The sequence below is a fragment of the Equus quagga genome, chromosome 15, assembly GCF_021613505.1.
Source record: "Equus quagga isolate Etosha38 chromosome 15, UCLA_HA_Equagga_1.0, whole genome shotgun sequence".
NCBI lineage: Eukaryota > Metazoa > Chordata > Mammalia > Perissodactyla > Equidae > Equus > Equus quagga.
This window is the reverse complement of record NC_060281.1, coordinates 28,331,713-28,350,714: the sequence shown is the minus strand read 5'-3', so window position 1 is coordinate 28,350,714 and position 19,002 is coordinate 28,331,713. Positions and strand designations below refer to the sequence as shown.

Genomic DNA, 19,002 nt, shown 5'->3' with positions numbered 1-19,002 from the left:
CTTCTGAAATCCAACTTCTCTCCTCCAGGGCTTTCTCTGCACCCCACCCCTGACCTCCCACAGGAGTTTAGAGCCCAAGGACGGAGGGACTTGTGGGGGCGTGGGGGGGGGGGCCAGGTGGGAGGTGGGCAGATGAGAGGAGTGACTGACAGCAGGATGCCACGGCTGAAGAAGGGAGTATAAATATAAAGGAGCCAGTGTAGGACTGGACAGAGGCCATATGAAACACACGGTACATTCCGGCCCCAGTGTAACAAACTGTACCAGCCTTTTTGAGAGCTGGGAGCACTGAGGAGGGGAGGGAAGAGAGCAGAGGTTCCTTCGAGGTTGGCCCTGCCTCCTCCTCCCCCACTTCTCCCACAGCTCGGGCACCACTGGGAAAGTCCCGATGTCCTGATGTTCCTTTTGCAACCACAGGAAACCTACTATCCCAGCTCACACTCTGTACCCAGTGTTCTTTTCAGCAGCTCCAGACTGGGAGGGAGCAATGAGTGGGGGAGGGAGGGTGTCGCGGGGATGCAGGCAGCCATAGCAGCCCAGGTAACATCAAGGGAGGTGGCGATCACGGCTTGGACACTGACTCACAGTCACAGCCTGTAAGCACTGCAACGGAGGTACAGATGACGGCGAGATGTAGGGAAGGAAGTGCCTTGCCCAAGGTCACACAGCCAGTTGTTCACCCGGGTGGGACCAGAGTGCATCCAGAGCTGGGCAGTGCTGGGCAGCTCTCTTGGGTGTAGGGTGTAGGAGTGGCAGGCCAGGGAACAGGCAGTTCCCTGGGGACTGAGGGTGGGGAGCCCAGACCTAAGCCTGCCCCTATGCTCTGGTCGGCTCCAGGCAGGTCTAGCTTGGGCACCTCCCCTCCACTCCCCACAAACTTACCCTCCCCCCACCTTAAACATTAGAGATAATGCATGCAAAGTGCCTAGCATGGAGACTGGTGTGTGATGATGTCAACCAGGATGAGTCACCTCCACGCCTCCTCTTTCCTCCTCCACACACACAGCTCAAGGCCTAGAATCTCCTGGGATCCTTCTCCCTTATCACCACCTTCTTCCTTCTGCGTCCCTATAGCTCTTACACAGGTTCGGTACTCACCACCTGCTGGCTCGGGTTATTATTTAACCTCACATGCTGTGTTTGTCTCTTCAACTGGCCTGCAAACTGTCCAAGGGCAGGAAATCATTTCAATACACCCAGCATTTATTGAACATCAACTGCAGGGCCAAGCTGGGCCCGAGGGGGGATGAGCTGGAGTGATGGGAGAGGCCTCAGAGAAGCAGACTTTGTTTCTGCTTCAAGGACTTTCTAATCTGGTTAGAAGAACAGGATTGGTAAACAGATCTCTAGAATATGAGACAGGCCACACGCTGTACCATGAGAAAGGTAGGAACCCAGTGTGCGGGGCCTTCAAGAGGGGAGAGGAATCAGATTTGGCTGGCCCTGTTCCAAGCAGGCTTTCTGAGCTGTTGCTTGGGAGATGGGTAGACACAGAGGATGGGCATTTCTGGCATGGGAAATGGCACAGCAAACTGTGCAAGTTAGAAGGAGGGAGAAGAAAGGACTTTAGGAATTGTGTCTTGAACTTTTTTATGGCATCCTTAGCAGGAGCAAACAGAGCCTTCCAAATGGTAGGTGCTCAGTATGTAAGTCCTTTGTCCCTTCCTTGGTTTAGAGATGATGGAACCTTCAGGACCAGCACTCAGGGACATCTTTTGGCAGAAAGATGGGTAAGGAGAAAACCCGGCTCTGAAGAAACCCGTGTTTGAAGCTGGCCAAAGGGAGGAGTCAGGCTCCAGTTTGGGGTCGTCTTCTCCCACCCTGCCATCCATTCCCACCCGCTAGTGTCTGGGCGCTTCCCACTCCTGGCGTCCTGCCAGGGGTTTCCCAAGCTATCCCAAAGGGCTGGGCTTGGTTTGCAAGCCCCTGGGAATCCCTGGAGTCTCCAGGCTGGTGTGAAGAACGGATCAGGGAGGCAGCCGAGGAACCGAAAGGCTCCTGGGCGATCGCTTGAATTGGCCCCTCTAACGGGCTTCCGTTGTCACGTGACTGCATCCCAGGTCTCCAGCTATCCTCCTCCAGACTGGACTGAGCGCTAGTGGGGCTTGGGTGGCAGCCTGGGTGGCTCCCTCTCCCTCATGGAGCTACCAACACCTGCGTCCCCCCCCCTTCCCAACTGTGCTACTCCAGACCCCACACACCTGGGGTTCCAAACCTGGGCTCACGTGGGGGATGGACAGATCTGCGTGCTCTAACGCTGGCGGCCGGGCAGGGCAGCGGGGCCCAGCCGGCCGGGGCGCGCGTCCCTGGGGTTGCGCTCCGGTCCCGGCTGTGCCTGGTGCCTGCGCCCGGCCCCGGCCCCGGCGCGCGTTCGCAGGGCTGCGGCGGCGGGGAGGCTGCGCGCCGAGCGCAAGCCGCGAGCACAAACAGGGCGAGGAGGCTGGTGTGAGCGCCTGGGCCTGGTGCCAGCGCGCCGGGGCTGGAACACAATGTCCCGAGCGGGCGGGCGAGCGGGGAGCGAGAACAGCCTGACTCAGCAGCTGGGTAAGTGGGTGTGCTCGCTCACCAGATCAACCGCTCTTGCAGCCTGCGGTCAGCGACGACCCGACTCTCAGAGGCTCCCTCGAGCGGGGAGGGGCGAGCGCAGGGCCGGCTCCTCGGCTCCCGCCCCTGCCTGCCGCTCGGGACCTCCACGTGGCTGGTTTGCGCATCCCTCTGCTTTCTCGCCCCTCCATTAAAGCGTCTCACAGCCCCCAGGCTGAGCGGAGCAGGCTCTGCCCAGCTGGGAGGGGCACTCTCCTCGCCCCAGCCGGCAGGTGTGGCCGGGCATACAGCTGCTTGTGTGCATGTCCCATTTTCCCCAAACCCCACCGCTTGGGAGGCCTCGGGAGGTTTCGGGCGGGGGATGTAACTCTTAGTTGCCGATGAAGGTAGAAATTTGTTCTAGGGTGTTGGGGAGCAGAGGAAGAGGATGCTGGGAGACATGGGATATAGGGCAAGAAGAGTGCCCCCATTTCTGTCCTCAGCTGACCCGGAGTTCAGAGTGTCTTCCTGTCCCCTCCCCTCAAAACCACTAGGCCCCTGAAGATTTCCTCAGAGGGAGGGAGAAGCAGGTGGGGAGGTCCTCTGAAGCCTGAGACCCTGCTTTTCTGCCTTACCCACCCTCCCACCCAAAACCACAACAAAGACCCGGGAATCCTGCCACCCAGCCACAAAGCTTCTCCTTCCTCCTCTGCGCCTGCTGTCCCCTATGGTCTGGTTGGGGCCATTGTGAGGATGACAGCCCCAGGGTGGAGCTCAGATGGCAGACCAGAGCAGGACTCTTCCTGGGGGCGGGGACCTGACCCATGCCCCAGCCTCCTGGGGTGTCTACAAGGTGTCCCAGGGGACACGCTGTGCCTGGAGTGTGCCAGGGCAGGCAGGGAGGGGCTCCGTCCTCTGCTGAGTTCCAGGAAAGGCCCTGGCAGTCAGCGCAGGCCTGGGCTCCAGGCCTTCAAGGGTGGGGCTGGGGGAGGGACCCCAGGCTGCTGAAGAGCCTTACCTGGGCCTCTTGCCCCGGGGCCCTTCTGATGGCATCTCTGGCACCCTCTGTAGCCAAAGGTGGGGAGATGGATGCCAGCACAGGCCTGGGCCATGGACCACCTTCCCACACATACAGCATACTTTCCACACGTGTGCTCACCCAGCCAACACTCACCGAATCTCCCAGTCAGGAGGTGCCTTCGCTGTTGTCGGTTCCAGCCTTCTACCTGACGTATGAAGTCTCTCCATGGTGTCCCACGTCAGTGATTGTTCTGAAGCTGTTTGCACACCTATAGTGACAGGGACACTCTCTCGCAAGGCAGCCCGCTGCCCTTCTGGACTTCCCTATCTCCAAGTCCAGTCACCTACAGGACACCTGCCCTCACATGGCCTAGAAGTGACTGAACTCATCCTCATGTCCCTCATACTAGCTCCTCCCTATTGCCCACCGTGACTCTCCCAACCCCCAAACTCGCCATGAAAGTGGATTAATTTTTAACTATTTTCTCTCCTTCACCATCCTATATCTGATCTATTACCAGATTCTTCCTTTTGCTGCTTTTATTACAAGATGTACTGTTGGTTATTTTTCTCATTCACCCCTTCCTCTCCAACCCCAAAGATTCCACCTCGGGCCCAAAATCCCACAGCGGCTGCCACACTGTCCTTTCTGCCCGAGGTTTTTCCTTCCTCCTACACACCCTGCTGGAATAATCTTTCTCAGACAGTTTATTGTGTATGTTATCAACTTCAGACTCGTCAGCCAGGCACACTGGGTACCCCAGCGGCTAATGTGTGTGTCCCATATGAAGAGACTGGGACTCATTCATGGTGTGCCCAGACCACAGAGTCCAGCACAGGGCCTGCTGCACAGCACGAGGGCAGCAGACACTTCTCAAGTGGTTGTGCTCCTTTCTCATCTTTCCAGTTCTCTCTCCTGACTTGGTCTCCCCATTCCCATCAAGCCTGTTGGCTTCCTGCTGCTCACTCAGGCCCTTTTGTTTTAAGGAGCCACTATTCTTTATTCCCCAAAATCTTCAGAGTGGGGTGGGGAAGGGAGAAGCTGATATCCAAGTTAACATCGGGGGTTTGTGCCAAATACCAACTGCAGAGACCTTGAGTGCAGAGTGAATGAGTGCAGCTGCCTGCCGGGAGCCTCTGCTCTAGGAGGAAACAGAAAACCACTGAGGAGGGTGGAAGGCAGAAAGGGGGATATGTGCAACCGGTGGCTTTGGGGTTTATAGAGGGATCTTCTTGCCACTGGAGATTCCAGCCTGCCTAGCTCTGGGACCCTGGTCTGATGCCCTTAGATTGTTCCCTTCCTTGGCGTCACATCTCACACACACACTCAGTGATGCTGGCCCCATCACCACCTCATAACCCAGCACAAAATCCACCTCCTGCAGGAGGCTCTGATCATCTCCATCCGACTTGGGTCATTTTGTCATCAACTTCCCCCTGAGCCTTATGAGCTGTCTTCAGTCTTTTCTCTATTTTATTGCTTAGTTGTATCCTCTAGTATTTTCAACCTGCCAGATTATAAGCTCCTCCCTGGCAGGGACAGTCTCTTATTTATTGATTTAATATCATCGATTTATTTTGAAAAGGAAGCATGAGATCAGGCCCTTGGACTTTGGAAGCCACAGAGACCTGGGTCTGGAACCTTGCTCCAACACTTCACTGTTTGGCCTTGGGCAAGTCTCTTAACCTCTCTGAGACAGCTTCTTCATCTGTAAAAGGTGCTAGTGATACTGCCCTTGCAGAAGGCGAGGCGAAGGTTACAGAAAATACAAAGTGCCAGGAAAATGCCTGTAGCAGAGCCAGCAGATGATAGCTGTCTTCCTTCCCTGCCCCACTGGAGCCTTCCCTGAACTGGCAGACAAGGTTCCTTAACTAGCCCCCATACCGGGACACTTTTCAGCGTGAAAAGGGACACTATTAATAATGACACCGGTTCCACAGACGTAACCCGGGATGCCTGGCCACCCTTCCTCACAATAACTGGTGAGAGCAGGGTTCGGATCCAGCGCCTCTGTAACCCACTGCCTAAGCATGGCGCCAAGCACAGTTCAAGCTCAATAAACGTTTGTTGAATGAACCAGCGAACAGAACCTGTCCTTCCTTCAGTTTCTTGGAGCATCAACTCCAAGTGAAGGAGCAAAGATTGAAAAGCCCGCCCCCGCCGCTTCCCCACCCTGACTCGGGTCCCCAAGCCTCGGGCTGACTCCTTTCTCTAAGGTCTCCCCTTCTCCAGCCCGCCTCCCCGCCCCCGGCTGCCTTGGAAACAGTGACGTATTCTTGAGGGGCGTGACCTCTCTCCATCCTCTTCTGGAGCTCGGGGCCCCTTCTAATTCCGACCAGGGAGGATGAGGTGGGGGTCGGCCCCCTACCACCCTTCTCCACCGCCTGGCATGAAGCTAACTACGCCCACCTGGCCACTCCCTTCGGGCGCGTGGCTCGCTCGTGTGTGGGCAGCCCACCCCCAGCCCACCCCGCACCAGTCAACTGGCGGGGTCCGGAGAACGTTGGCCTCCTTCCCTGCGATCCCTCTCCAGCCCGTCACCCCCAGCACGCCAGTGGATCCCGAGAACGCGGGCGGGCGCTCAGCCCAGGCCCGCCCCTCCCCGGGCAGCCCTCGGGCTGGCTCCGCGTCCTGGGAGGTGGGCGGAAGGGTGGGACCCCAGGGGCACCCGGGCGCCCCGGAGCGCGGGAGGGAAGGAGTTAAACAAGGTGCCGGCGCCGGGCGCGGCGGGAGTGGGGGAGGGGAGCGAAGGGAAAGTGAGAGCGGGGGCGGGGGGGCGGGGGGACTGGAGCGAAAGAACATCCTGTGCCCGCCGCCGGATGCGCGCGGGGGGAGGAGGTAGTCCGGGGAGGGAGGGCAAGATGGGGGGAGGCCCCGGGCGGGGAAAGGCACTGCCTCCGCCCCCCACCCGGTCCTCCTCCCCTGGGGGCGCCGCCCCCTCCGCTCCCAGTGCCTTCCCCGCCTTTCTCCCAGTCCCCACGCTTTCGGCTGAGTAACGAGAGGCCCCCGAATCTAGTTCCTGGGCCAGGGTAAGCGCTTGCTGGGGAGGGGACGGTCCCGGGGAGTGTAGGATCCACGGCAAGGCACAGGCGGCACCCCCAGCCTTTCATCTCCCCGCTTTCTGCGGGGAGAAGCTCGCACGTGGTGAGCGTCCCCAGTGCACCGTGAGTCCCAACACGCGTTCTCTCGTTCAGTCCCGACGGCAGCACTTCCCGGTAGTAGGTTAGGTATTAATAGACCCGTATTCCGGAGGGAGAAACTGAGACTCAGATCATGGAATTTGCCCAAACCCAAGCCGGTCGGACTCCAACGGGCTTTTCATTAGAGTCCGGAGTAGGCTCATTTCCGCCTAGTTTGTCCTATGCACACAAGCGCTGGGCCCCTCCAGGGTCACCCTCGGAAGGCCTAGCTCTGTGGCTTGCACGGTAGGCCCCCCATAGCGTGTTAGGCTCCTTTAATTAGTCCTGGTAAAAAGAATGAGGAGGTAGTCCTAGGGTTTCACAGGTGGGAAGGTGGTTTTTAGGAACAAAGTGGCTCAGGGGAATGGGCTGGGGGATAGTGCTGCTGCTTTAGGCATTTGTGAGGTCTTCAAAGCCGGCTCAAGAGTTCTTCAAGCCAGTTTAATGGGTTGCAGGAGTTGAGGCTGATGAGGCTGAAGAAGACCAGGGTGGGAGGGATAGAGGGTGAGTGGGAGGGGCCGAATAATGTGCTTTTCTGCCTCATCAGGGCCCACCATCTGTGTGCTCACTGCCTTCCCACACCCAACGTTTTTTGTCCAGGTGAAACCTGCTTCTAATAGTAATTATTATTATAGTCAACATTTGGTGAGCTCCATGTGCTGGGCACTGTTGCAAATGCTTAATCTTCACAACCCATGAGGTAGGTATTATTATCATTCCCATTTTACAGGTGGGGAAAATGAGGCACAAAGAGACCACTAAGCAGAGTCGGTGGCTGAACTGGTTTTGAACCCTGGCAGCCTGGCTAGAGCCCACACTCTCATTTACTAAATTACAGCCAACACCATGGTTACGCGGATGGCAGAGAGGTATGCACTGGGGCAGCTCGGGTCCTCTTGCGTTGGTGAGGGCAGGTAAGAAACCTGGGCCTGGCTGTGTGTATATGAAATCTCAGACTTCTCTAGCGAATGGTTCCAGATTTGGATTTGACAGAAAAAAACAATAAAAGCCAAGTTCCCACAAAGAGTTGTAGCTTTTAATTTAAGCTCCCTAAGAACATTCAAGACACAACTGCCATCTATTATCACTATCGTTTCATGAAAGCAAGTACATTTTAATTCTCAAAATAAGAAAGACATCATCAAAATCAAAAGCAGTCCTTCCCAAGAAGGGACCGTCCTTGACCTTACACCAACAAATAGACATTCCTTTGTCTTTATTTTTGGGTTGTGCTCTGAGCTAGGAAACATATACTGGGGATGCCTCTGTCACTAATCCCTCTGAATCGTTTGCGGGCAGAACCAACAGAAATGGGTGCAGGTATAGCAGGAAGGAGTTCTTTGGAGGCCTTTTTGAAGGACCAGTGAGTACCACATCTGCTTAGGATGTGAGGCCAGTCACTCTGGGTCCCACCCCAGAGAAGCGCGGGGACCTCATTCTGAAGGATCTATCCTCAGATCCACCAGGGTAGCCCTGGAACCTAAAACAGTCCCCTCAAGCAGCCATTTCCTGCCCAGAGTTCACGGCACGTGATAGGTGGTCCCATGGCAATGGGGAGGCCTTCTGGGGCCTCTGTCACTCCTTCTTGCAGGGAGTCTCTGTAGTCACCCACCTTGGGGCTGGATAGAGTGCTAGAAATGACCCTTGAGGAGGGTCAAGGATGGAAGAGAGGAATGGAAGAGACTGGCGGCGTAGGAGTGTGTCACCTGCAGACGGGATGTGAAGGGTGAAGGCTCTGAATGCATAGGCCTGACTGGCTGCAGCATCTCTGGGATGCTGTCTCCCTATTTCTTCACCTCCCTCGAGCCTAGGTGCAGCCCAAGACCCAGAGCCTTCTAACAGGAGCTCAAAGCCAGGCAGGTGAAGCCCTGTTTTGGTACAATCACGCTCAGTGCTGGCTCAGGGCCTGAGCCTAGCTTGGGGCTTGTCATTTCCCTCTTCTGTACCAGAAGGTGAGGCCAGAGGGTGTGGGAACATTGTGAAGAATGGGGAGAAGGAGGGAAGGGTCTTGCCTGTTCCATCCTAGTGGTCGAGATCAAGGCCTCCCAAGCTGGACTCTCATCCCGCTCATCCTGCTGGGGGGTGACATTTTCTGACTCTGGAGAAGCCCTCAAGCCTCATGTGCTCTGTGTGTGTGTGTCGGGGGGTGGGGGGGGGGTACTCCCAGATTTAGGCCCCCATCGTTTAAAGGTGCAGACCTACCCAAATTTTAATCCTGGAGTTTTAGAATGGTAAATCTGGATACCCTCGGGTTATAAATGCAGAAACTGAGACCCAGGCCAGGGCAGTTCCTTCCTCTTCCAGTGTCACAGTGGTTAAATGGGCCTGGAGCCCCTGTATCCAGACTCTCTGTCACTGTTATGCCCCCACGTCCTTAAAGGATGACAGAAGTAATGACTTGAGCACCTACTAATTGCAGGACTGTGCTGGATGTTGGAGATGCAAAGATGCCCTTAAGAGCTTCTGGTCAGACAGGTAAATACACACTTCAGGGGAACATGCAGATGCTGGAAGGTCTTTGCCTCATGACTCTGTGCAAAACTTTATAAGGTGCAGCCCTCTGATGGAAGGGGGCCCCTGCCTACAGAAACACCCTGATGCCCAGCAGAGGGTCTATGGGGAAGAGAGCAAAGATGGGAGGGCCAGGCAAGTCAGGGAGCAGGGCTGCCAGTGGGCACACCCCAAACCCCCCTTCCAGAAACTTCCAAAGGCCCCAGCCCGGAAATTGGGCCTCTGCTGCCCTCTAATGGAAGAAAGGAAGCTCTGGAGACGCCTGCTTGGGCCCCACCAACCTGGCTCCCCTAAAGAAAAGGGGACATCAAAGACTTTCCTGCCCCCAGATTTTTATTCCCTTAGAGTCTTGAGCTTCATTTCCTATAGCCTCCAAAGCTGAACCTTCTCTCCTTCCAACCTCTTCTGGCTGCCCTGTTGCCCAACCTCCACCCTCCCCCCCAGTTTCCCCAGTTTCCTTTGTTGCTCGGGTTCCAATTCTGGTACTCTGGTTCCTGGCCCTGCTAGAGTTCTGGTTCCGGAAGGCCCTTGCCAGGTGCCTCGGGCCTTGCTCCCACCTGGGCGCAAGGCGGTGCTGAAGACATGGGCATGAGCACCCCCCTGTGCCTGGGGCAGCTGGACATCCGCAAAAGTATAGTGGGCCTGGCCATGGGTGCCGGGGCCATCTACCTGCTCTACAAGGCCATCAAGGCCGGCATAAAATGCCAGCCACCCCTCTGCAGCAACTCGCCCATCTGCATCGCCCGTGAGTGTTCGGGCCCTGGGGAGAGGGCTCTGCCCCAGGAGGCACCTGCTCTCGAGGCCTCCAGTGTGGGAGGGCCCACAGGTGACTCCTCCTAGTTCCTCTCTCCTTCCTTTTTCTCCTCTCCATCTTCCTCACACCCACCCTAGAGATGCTAGCTCAGGGCCCCTGGGTAGTGGATGACACTCAAGTGGATCCTCAGGACTCATTTGGTAGGTCTCCAAATCCCACATTCATTCTAGATCCCAGGATGCGACTCCTTGGAAGCGTGGCATCTGCAGTTCTCCCAAGGGAAAATTGGAGGACCTGCATGCCCAGAGCCTCCACTAGTCCATGTGACAACTTTGTGCAAAGTAGAAAAAGGCACTCTTTCTGCAAGACTTTTTATTGCCATCTGCTGGAATATCATTGCTATATACTGATTATGATGAAATATTACATATTACTTCATATACCAGAAAATTGTTGTAGTAAATATACAAAACTATGACGTTTATGATATAAACAACATAGCATTAGATCTGGTGCCCTTGTGCAGCACACACCCTGTTCAGCTGTCCATGGTGGTCCTGCATATAGCCAGAAGGCTTCTCTTTAGAAAAGGCAAGGCAGCCTTGTCCCCAGATCCCTCTCCCCTGCTTCCCAACCCCATTCTTTCATCACTTCTGAGTCCACAGCCTGAGCTTGGCTGGGGTGGCTGTCTAGGCCTGGCAATCGAACGAGAACGGCACGGGCGGGACTCAGGTGAGCTCCGGAGGCTCCTCAACTCTTTGGAGTGCAAACAGGATGAGTACGCCAAGAGCATGATCCTGCACAGTATCACGCGCTGTGTGTACTTGCTGGAGGCCGAGGTGAGGGAAGGGAAGTAGGAGGTCCCTCCCAGCCAGTCTGGCCCCTGACTGGCCAGACTGTGTCCTGGGACCTGTCTTCCTGGCTGATGGTGGGAGGGGTTGTGCTGAGGGGTTTTGGGGACATAGGGGGAGGGAGTTGGTGGGCCCAGGACACCCGCTTCTCCTGCCTCTTCCATCTCTCCCGGCATACTCTAGGCCTCTGCTTGTACTACTGATGACATCGTGTTGGTGGGCTCCATGCTGGATGACAAGGACAACAGTGTCAAAATCCAAGCTCTGAACACACTTAAAGCTTTCTCTGGCATCAGAAAATTCAGGCTCAAAATCCAGGTGAGCCCAGGGGCAAGTTGGGGGATGGAGCACACAGGGTGTCTATCATCCAAGGGTCCCTTAATGGACATAGGATAAGTGGTCATGTTCCAGAAGTTTGCGTGGGTCTGAGTTTGTAACCCAGAGATATATTTTTCCTTGGAAATAAGTTGGAAAGTGGTGGTCAGATTCCCAGCAGGGTAATAAAAACCTTTGAATCTCAGGATGAAACAGAGCTAGGGCGCTAGGAGTATCTTTGAACCCCAAGCAACGGAAAGCCCCCCCTGAGGTTCTGACACTAGCCAATTCTCTGACACCTACTGGATATCCTTCAATTCAATTCAATTCAATTCAATTCAATTCAATTCTGGCACTACCTACCTAGAGTCAGTGCAGGTTCCACATGGTAAGGGCTCACAAGACTGCCCCCACTTCAGATGCCAGTTGCAAGTTCCAGTCCTTCTGACTGACCAACTGTACATTTGGAGGTCCCCACAACCCTCTCCTCAGGTTTAATAAATCACTAGAATGACTTGCAGAACTCAGGAAAATGGTTTACTTAACGTCTACCCATTTATTATAAAAGGTACTAGTGAGGAGCAGCCAAATGGAAGAGAGGCATGGTGCAAAGTACAGGGGAGGGGTGCAGAGCTTCCATGCCTTCTCTAGGGGTGCCACCCTCCTGGCACCTCCATGTGTTGACCAGCCTGGAAGTTCTCGGAACCCTGTCATTTAGGGGTATTTATGGAGGGTTCATTATGTAGACGTGATTGATTAATCATTGGCCATTGGTGATTGAGCTCAATCTCTAACCCCTCCCTTCTCCCCAGAGTCAGGGATGGGTTTGAAAGTTCCAATCCTCTCATCATGCCTTGGTCTTTCTGGCCACCAGCCCCACTGGAAACTATCAAGGATCAAGAGTCATCTCATTAGCATAAACTCAGGGGTATGGAAAGGGGCTCATTGTGAATAATAAAGACACTTCTATCAGGAAACTGGAAGGATTTTAGGAGCCCTGTGTCTGGAACCAGGGACAAAGACCAGATATGTTGTCATACCACACCCCCCTTGCTGTGTAGGCTAGGCCACTGATGCCTTCACTACCACCATGTAGAGAAAACATAAGCCACTACATGTCAGTTCCCCCAGCTTCCTGCTGTCACGCCCCCAGTCTTACCTGTTTCCACATCCATCCTTTCCTGCTAGTGCCATGAAATGATGGTCTGTGGTCAATGTTAGTCTCCTCCTGAACCCCATCCCCTTCCTTGAGGGCCTGTCTGTCTGCCCCTCTCCTTTCCATTACTATTCAACATGCTCTGTTCCCTCCCATCTTAAAAAGCAAAACCTCTTCCTTGACCTCCGACTCTCTCTTTGGTCTATCTCCCCCAAATTAAATAACTATTTAAAACTTACAAACATTGTATATGTGTACAGTAGAAAGAATAACAATAAAACCATGCATAAGCAGAACCCAGGCTGAGAAATAGAACGTGACCAATAGGTTAGATGCCCCCAAAAGCACCTCCCCAATCACACCCTTCACCCTGCGCCCCCAGAGGCAATCATTTCCCCGCATTTTCTTGCTCAATTCCTTGGTTTTCTTTGTAGTTTTACCATATACACATATATCATCTTATATTCTAGAATGGCAAGGCAGATGATAAAGGAATAGGTAAAATATAGTTTGGAATGTTTTTAAGCTTCATGTATCTGGAAGTGTGTAGTTTGTATTCTGTGGTTTGCCTTTTTCTCCCCGACATTGAAAGAGTCATCCTTATTAATGTGGATAGCTCTGTTTCCTGCTTTTCCACTGCTGTCGGGTATCCTAGTTCACGAATACCCTGCAATTTTATTTATCCACTTGCCCATGGGGAGGCATTTCCACGTTGTGCCTTGAGCATTCTTGTACACCTCTCCCTTGTGGGCATGGGAGACTTTCTCCAGGGTAAGCATGCAGGAGTGGAATGACTGGGTGAGAGGGTACTCCCATCTTTTCCAGAAGGATCGTATCAATTTTCACCCTCCACCAGCCCTGCCTAAGTGTTCCTGTTGCATCATTTCCTCTCCAACACTTGGTATTTTCACACTTTAACTCTTTTGCATCAAACTTTTTGGGAGAAGAAAGTCTTTAGCTCTCCACTTGCTGGCTGCCTCTACTTCATCCGTCAGCCCTCTCAGTGTCCCTAATACTGTGGTTCTCAAGCATATCGGAATTACTTGGAGAGTTGAGTAAAAGCAAAGATTTCGGGGCCCCACACCCAGAGAGTCCAGTTCTACAAGGGAGCTGTTTTTTTCAAAAGCCCCCCAGGAGATTCTGGTGCAGGTGGCCTGGGTACCACTGTTCCTTCTTTCCCCAGGGCCTGTATCCAAGGACCTGAACTCTGTTCTCCTCTCTCCGGGTGAAAGCAGCCATTCCCTGGCCTCAGTTTCTTCTAGATGTGCTTTCCTGCATCTTTGTCTGCAGCCTGGGGCCTCCCTTGACCTCTAGAGCCATGGCCAGCTGTTCCTCTTACACAGCCTAGTGGCCATCTGACCCTAGACGTCCAAGATGGCCCTTGCCTCCATTCTCTAAGTCAGACCACCCCCTCCAGAGGGGTCTGATCCCATCAACCTCTGGACTCATCTTCCTCAAGGCTCTCAGAGTACGGGGCACCATCAGTCCCACCTCCTTGCCCCAACCCCAGCCATTTACACTGTATGTTTCATGCTCTCCCGCTCCCTGGCCCTTGCACTGCTTCCCCCTCTGCCTGAAACCCCACCCCAAACTTGTTAACTCCTGCCTGTCCTTCAGGTCTTAGCAGGCAGCAAGGGGTGGAGGCAGAGAGGGCAGGGTACTGTTGGGAATGCTGTGGTCCTCACTCCAGGATTCCAGCCTCCCGTTTATGTGCCTCACAAAGGTACAGCTTGTGAGGTTCCCTGTCTTTAGTAATACCTCTCGGTCCAAGCATCTTGCATCTCAGAAGCCCAGATCCCTTTATTCATTCAACAAATGTATATGGAGCGCTTACTTTGTGCCAAGGCACTGTGCTCATCATTGGAGAGACAGCAACCGAACAGGAAAGATCCCTGTCACAATGGAACTTATTTCTAGCAGGGCAAGGCAGGCAATACACAAGTAAAATATAAAGTGTTTCATGAGACAAGTGCTATAGAGAAAAATAAAATAAAGAAAGGGTAAGGAAGGCTGGTATGGGGTTGCAGTTCCAAAGGAGAAAATCTTTGGGACCTAGGGCTTGATGAAGAGTTCGTAGAAATGACACCAAAAGAATAATCTATAAAAGAAAGAAATTGATAAATTGAACTTCATCAAAATTGAAAACATTTGCTTTGTGAAAGGCCCTGTTGTTAAGAGGATGAAAAGAGAAGCTGCAGACTGGGAGAAAATATTTGCAAACCACACATCTGACAAAGGACTCATATCTAGATTATGTAAAGAGCCCTCAAAACTCAATATTAAAAAAAAAATTATCCAATTAGAAAATGGGCAAAAGATATGGAGATATTTCACTGAAGAAGATAGATGAATTGCAAATAAGCACCTGGAAAGTTGTTTAACGTCATTACTTATTAGAGAAATGCAAATTAAGACCACAGTGAGGTATTACTATACACCTATTAGATTATTTAAACTCAAAATTAGTGACAATGCGAAATGCTGGTGAAGATGTAGAGAAACTGGATCTCTCATATGTTGCTGGTGGAAATGTAAAATGGTACAGCAGCCACTCTGGAAAATAGTTTGGCCATTTCTTAAGAAACTTGACTGTACATTTACTATACAAACCAGCAATTGCACTCCTGGGCATTTATCCTAGAGAAATGAAAACTCACATCTGCGCAAAAACCTGTACACAGTTTTTCATAACATCTTCATTTGTGGTAATCAAAAACTGGAAACAACCAAAATGTCTCTCCATAGATACGTGGTTAAACAAACTGATGATCCATACCCTGGACACATTACCCAGTAACGAAGGGGAATGAATTGCTGATACACATGACTTGGATAGATCTCAAGGGCATTATACTGAGTGGAAAAAAACCAATCTCAGAAGGTCACAAAACATAATTCCATTTATATAACTTTTTTTTTTCTGGGAAAGATTCGCCCTCAGCTGACATCTGTTGCCAATCTTCCTTTGTTTCTTTTTCCCTCTCCAAAAGCCCAGTACGTAGTTGTATATTCTAGTTGTCAGTCCTCCTCATTCTGTGTGAGCTGCCGCCAAAGCATGACTACTGACAGACAGGTCGTGTGGTTCCGTGCCCGGGAACCGAACCCGGGCCACCCAAGCAGAGTGCGCCGAGCTTTAACTGCTAGGCCGTCAGGGCTGGCTCTATGTAACATTCTTAACATGACAAAATTACAAATATGGAAAACAAATTAGTGGTGGCTAGCAGAGAGGGTTGGTTTTTTGTGAGGAGGGGTAAGTGTGACTACAAGGGGGTCCCACGAGGGAGATCTTTGAGGATGGGACGATTCTGATGGAATAATCTGCTGATCGCAGCGGTGGTTACGTGAATCTGCATATATGATAAAATGACGTAGAGCCACGTTGCACCAAGACCAGTTTCCTAGTTTTGGTATTGTATTATAGTTATGTCAGATGTAACTGTTGAAGGAAACTGGATGAAGAGCGCATGTTCAAGGAATAGCTAAGAGGCCATCGTGATGGGAACCATGGGAGCAAAGGGGAGAATAGAGGAGGTCAGAGAAATAATAGGCAGGGAGGGGCAGATTGTGTCCAACCTTGTAGGCCACTGCAAGGACTTTAGCTTTTACCGTGAATGAACTAGGGACTTTTGAGCAGAGGAGCGACATGTCTAACATGTCTGCTGTCCTGAAAATAGATCCAGGGGGGCGAGGATGGGAGCAGGGAGAGGAGGCTATTGCAGAGATCCCAGTGAGAGATGGTGGTTTGGAACAGGGTGGCAGAAGGCAGATGGTGAGAAGTGGCTTGATTGCTGATAGATTTTGAGGGTAGAGCCAACGGGATTTTCTGAAGGATTGGAAAAGAGTTGTTAGAGAAAGAAGATAGTCAAGGAGGACCACGCATTATTGGCCTGAGTAACTGGATGGAAGGTGTAACCAACAGCTGGGACAGGAAGGCGGTGGAAGGAGCAGGTTTGGGGGCCGGAAGCATGTTAACTCTGAGAAGTCTATTAAGCATTCTGGGAAAGAAGTGGAAATGGTACCTGAATATATGAGTCTGGAGTTCAGGGAGAGATCTGGGCTGGAGACAGAAACCTGAAAGGCATCAGCATATGGGTAGTATTTAACGCTGTGAGTCTGGATGGTCACTAAGGGACTGATGAAGATAGAAAAGAGGAGGTTGGCAGAAGAACCGGGAAAGAAATCTGTGAAAGAGAAGCCAAGTGAAGAAAGAATTTGCAAGAGGTGAGAGTGGTCAGCTAGGTCAAATAGTGTTGAAAGTTTAAGTTGGAGGGAAGTGTCTGTCGGGTTTGGCTCAGGCATCATGGGTGAGGGCAGTGAGAGGGAAGGCAGAGGCTGGGGTGGTGTGGGAGATCCCTGTATGAAAGCAGACCCTCCTCCCCTTCCCCCAGGAGCAGTCCATCAAGGTACTGGAACTGGTCTCCACCATCTGGGACTCAGAGCTGCACATCGCAGGCCTCAGACTCCTCAACAACCTCCCACTGCCCGACTTTGTGCATCCACAACTGCGACGGGTGATGCCTGCCTTGATGGATATCCTGCAGTCAGACTACATCCTGGCACAGGTGCCTGAGGACCACGGCCCAGGCCCTGCCCTCCTGACTAGCCCTGGCACAGCACCTAGAGGGAGGAGCAGTGATTTGTGTCTTCTCTGCTCAGGCCCAGACTCATCTGCCTTCTCATGCTTTATTCTTTCCTGTATTCAGGTGCAAGCTGTACGATTGCTGAGTTACCTAGCACAGAAGAACGACCTTCTCTATGATATTCTCAACTGCCAGGTGAGAAGGGAACTGAAGAGGGGCTGATGGATGCCAGCTCAGGTATTGAGGAAGGATGAATTGTGGATTCTGCAGACAGACTTAACCCTAAGAAGATCGTCTTGTTCCTCTCCCTGCCTCTGCACTACATACATTGAAAACCATCCCCTCTTCCATTCTCCTGATAGAATCGGAATCTATTTTGTGGAAGGGGGATTCTCCTTTGAGGGGCTTTCTGAACTCCGAGAGTCAGGAACACAGGTGACAAAACAAAAGTTAATGCAGGTATTTTAATATTAGGAAAAAATTATAACAAAAGCCATTATTAGGAATAGACAGTCACTACATGATTAATGGTTCAGAAAGATAAAGCAACTCTAAACTTATATGAACCTAATAACATAATCTCAAAATATATATGACAAAACCTGATAGAATTACAAGGAAAAAATTTTTCCTTTTTCAGTTTTATTGAGGTATAATTGACAGATAAAATTGTGAGATATTTAAAGTGTATGTTGTGGCGATTTGATATACGTATACATTTGTGAAAGGATCCCCACCATCTAGCTAATTACCATATCCATCACCTCACATATTTATCTTTGTGTGTGTGTGTATATGTGAGAACATTTAAATTTTACTCTCTTAGCAAATTCAGTTACAATGTTAATTCAATTACAAATACAATGTTGTCAACTACCGTCACCATTAGATCCTCAGACCTTATTCATCTTATAGGTGAAAGTTTGTACCCTTTTACCAACCTCTCCCTATCCCCCTCGGCCCCCAGCCCCTGGCAAACATTTTTCTATTCTCTGTTTCTGTGAGTTTTGACTTTATTTATTTTTTTTTGAGTGTCCATATATACGTGATACCATGCAGTATTTGTCTTTCTCTGCCTTATCTCACTTAGCATAACGTCCTCAAGGTCCGTCTGTATTGTCACAAATGGCAGGATTTCCTTCTTTCTCACAACTGAATAATTATAAGGAAAAATTGACACACCTACCACCACAGTGGAAGATTCGGAAGGTTTTAACGACTCTTTCAGAAGTGAAGAGATAAAAACCTGAAACTAGTAAGGGTATACTTGCTGTGAATAATGCAAATAAGCTTGAGCCCTTAGACATACCCAGAACACTCTACAATTAGTAAATGCACATTCCTCTCAAGCGCACAAAATATTTATAAAAATTCACCACACGCTAAGCTTAAAGGTTTGTCTCAACAAATTTCCCAGAATCAATATTATTATCATATCTCGTATGTTCTGACCACAATGCAATCATGTTAGAGAATGATGATAAAGGAAAACTGAAAAATTCCTATACAGTTGAATCTGAAACTTAGGTATGTTGGGGAGTTGAGGCAGTTGGAAGATGGAAGAAGAATTTCAGAACTTGCCTTGGATTTCATTCCCATCCTCTCTCTATCCTCATCACAGGTGCGCTCCAACTTCCTGAACCTGTTCCAGTCCACACAGCCGGGGAGTCTGCTGTTCGAGATACTGGTGTTTGCTGAGCGGCTGAGCGAGGGCCAGAATTCACCCCACTACCGTGCCGTGAAATGGCATTACAATGAACAGTCTCTGCATGAAGCTCTCTTTGGGGATGAGTCACGACTGGCAGACCGGCTGCTCGCCCTGGTCATCCACCCCGAGGAGGAGGTTCAGATTCAGGCCTGCAAGGTCATAGTCAGCCTGCAGTGCCCCCAGGACGTGAGAGTCCGGCCCTCCTGCCAGCCCAGCCATTCCTACTTTAATAACGGGGAATAAAAGAGAGCCAATAAATGAGTATGGGAGAGAAGCTTGAGGGGCAGTGTCTGTCCAGGGCCTTCCAGGGCTGAGTGGAGATTTCATCCAGCGTAACCTCTGCCCCAGAGCCTGACAAAGCATGGGCACGTCTCCCAAAACACATCCCCCACTTCCCTGTTTGG

At 51.7% G+C, this 19,002-nt stretch overlaps 1 protein-coding gene across 7 annotated transcripts; it reads left to right on the top strand.

The window, feature by feature from the left end:
- Window positions 1-1,237: 1,237 nt before the first annotated feature.
- On the top strand, window positions 1,238-18,872 carry ARMC12 (armadillo repeat containing 12). 7 transcript variants are annotated; one of them, XM_046640046.1, is made up of 10 exons: window positions 1,238-1,386; window positions 1,676-1,730; window positions 7,454-7,592; window positions 9,143-9,198; window positions 9,742-9,979; window positions 10,682-10,827; window positions 11,023-11,157; window positions 16,699-16,872; window positions 17,014-17,085; window positions 18,512-18,872. In XM_046640046.1, exons 5-10 carry the CDS (start codon window positions 9,817-9,819, stop codon window positions 18,839-18,841), a joined length of 1,020 nt encoding a protein of 339 aa, XP_046496002.1. In that variant the 5' UTR covers window positions 1,238-1,386; window positions 1,676-1,730; window positions 7,454-7,592; window positions 9,143-9,198; window positions 9,742-9,816; the 3' UTR covers window positions 18,842-18,872. The 7 variants fall into 7 exon arrangements, with proteins under 7 accessions (XP_046496002.1, XP_046496006.1, XP_046496001.1 ...); XM_046640050.1 differs by lacking the exon at window positions 9,742-9,979 and having other exon boundaries at window positions 7,454-7,637; XM_046640045.1 differs by lacking the exons at window positions 1,238-1,386; window positions 1,676-1,730 and adding an exon at window positions 6,427-6,573.
- Window positions 18,873-19,002: the final 130 nt, after the last annotated feature.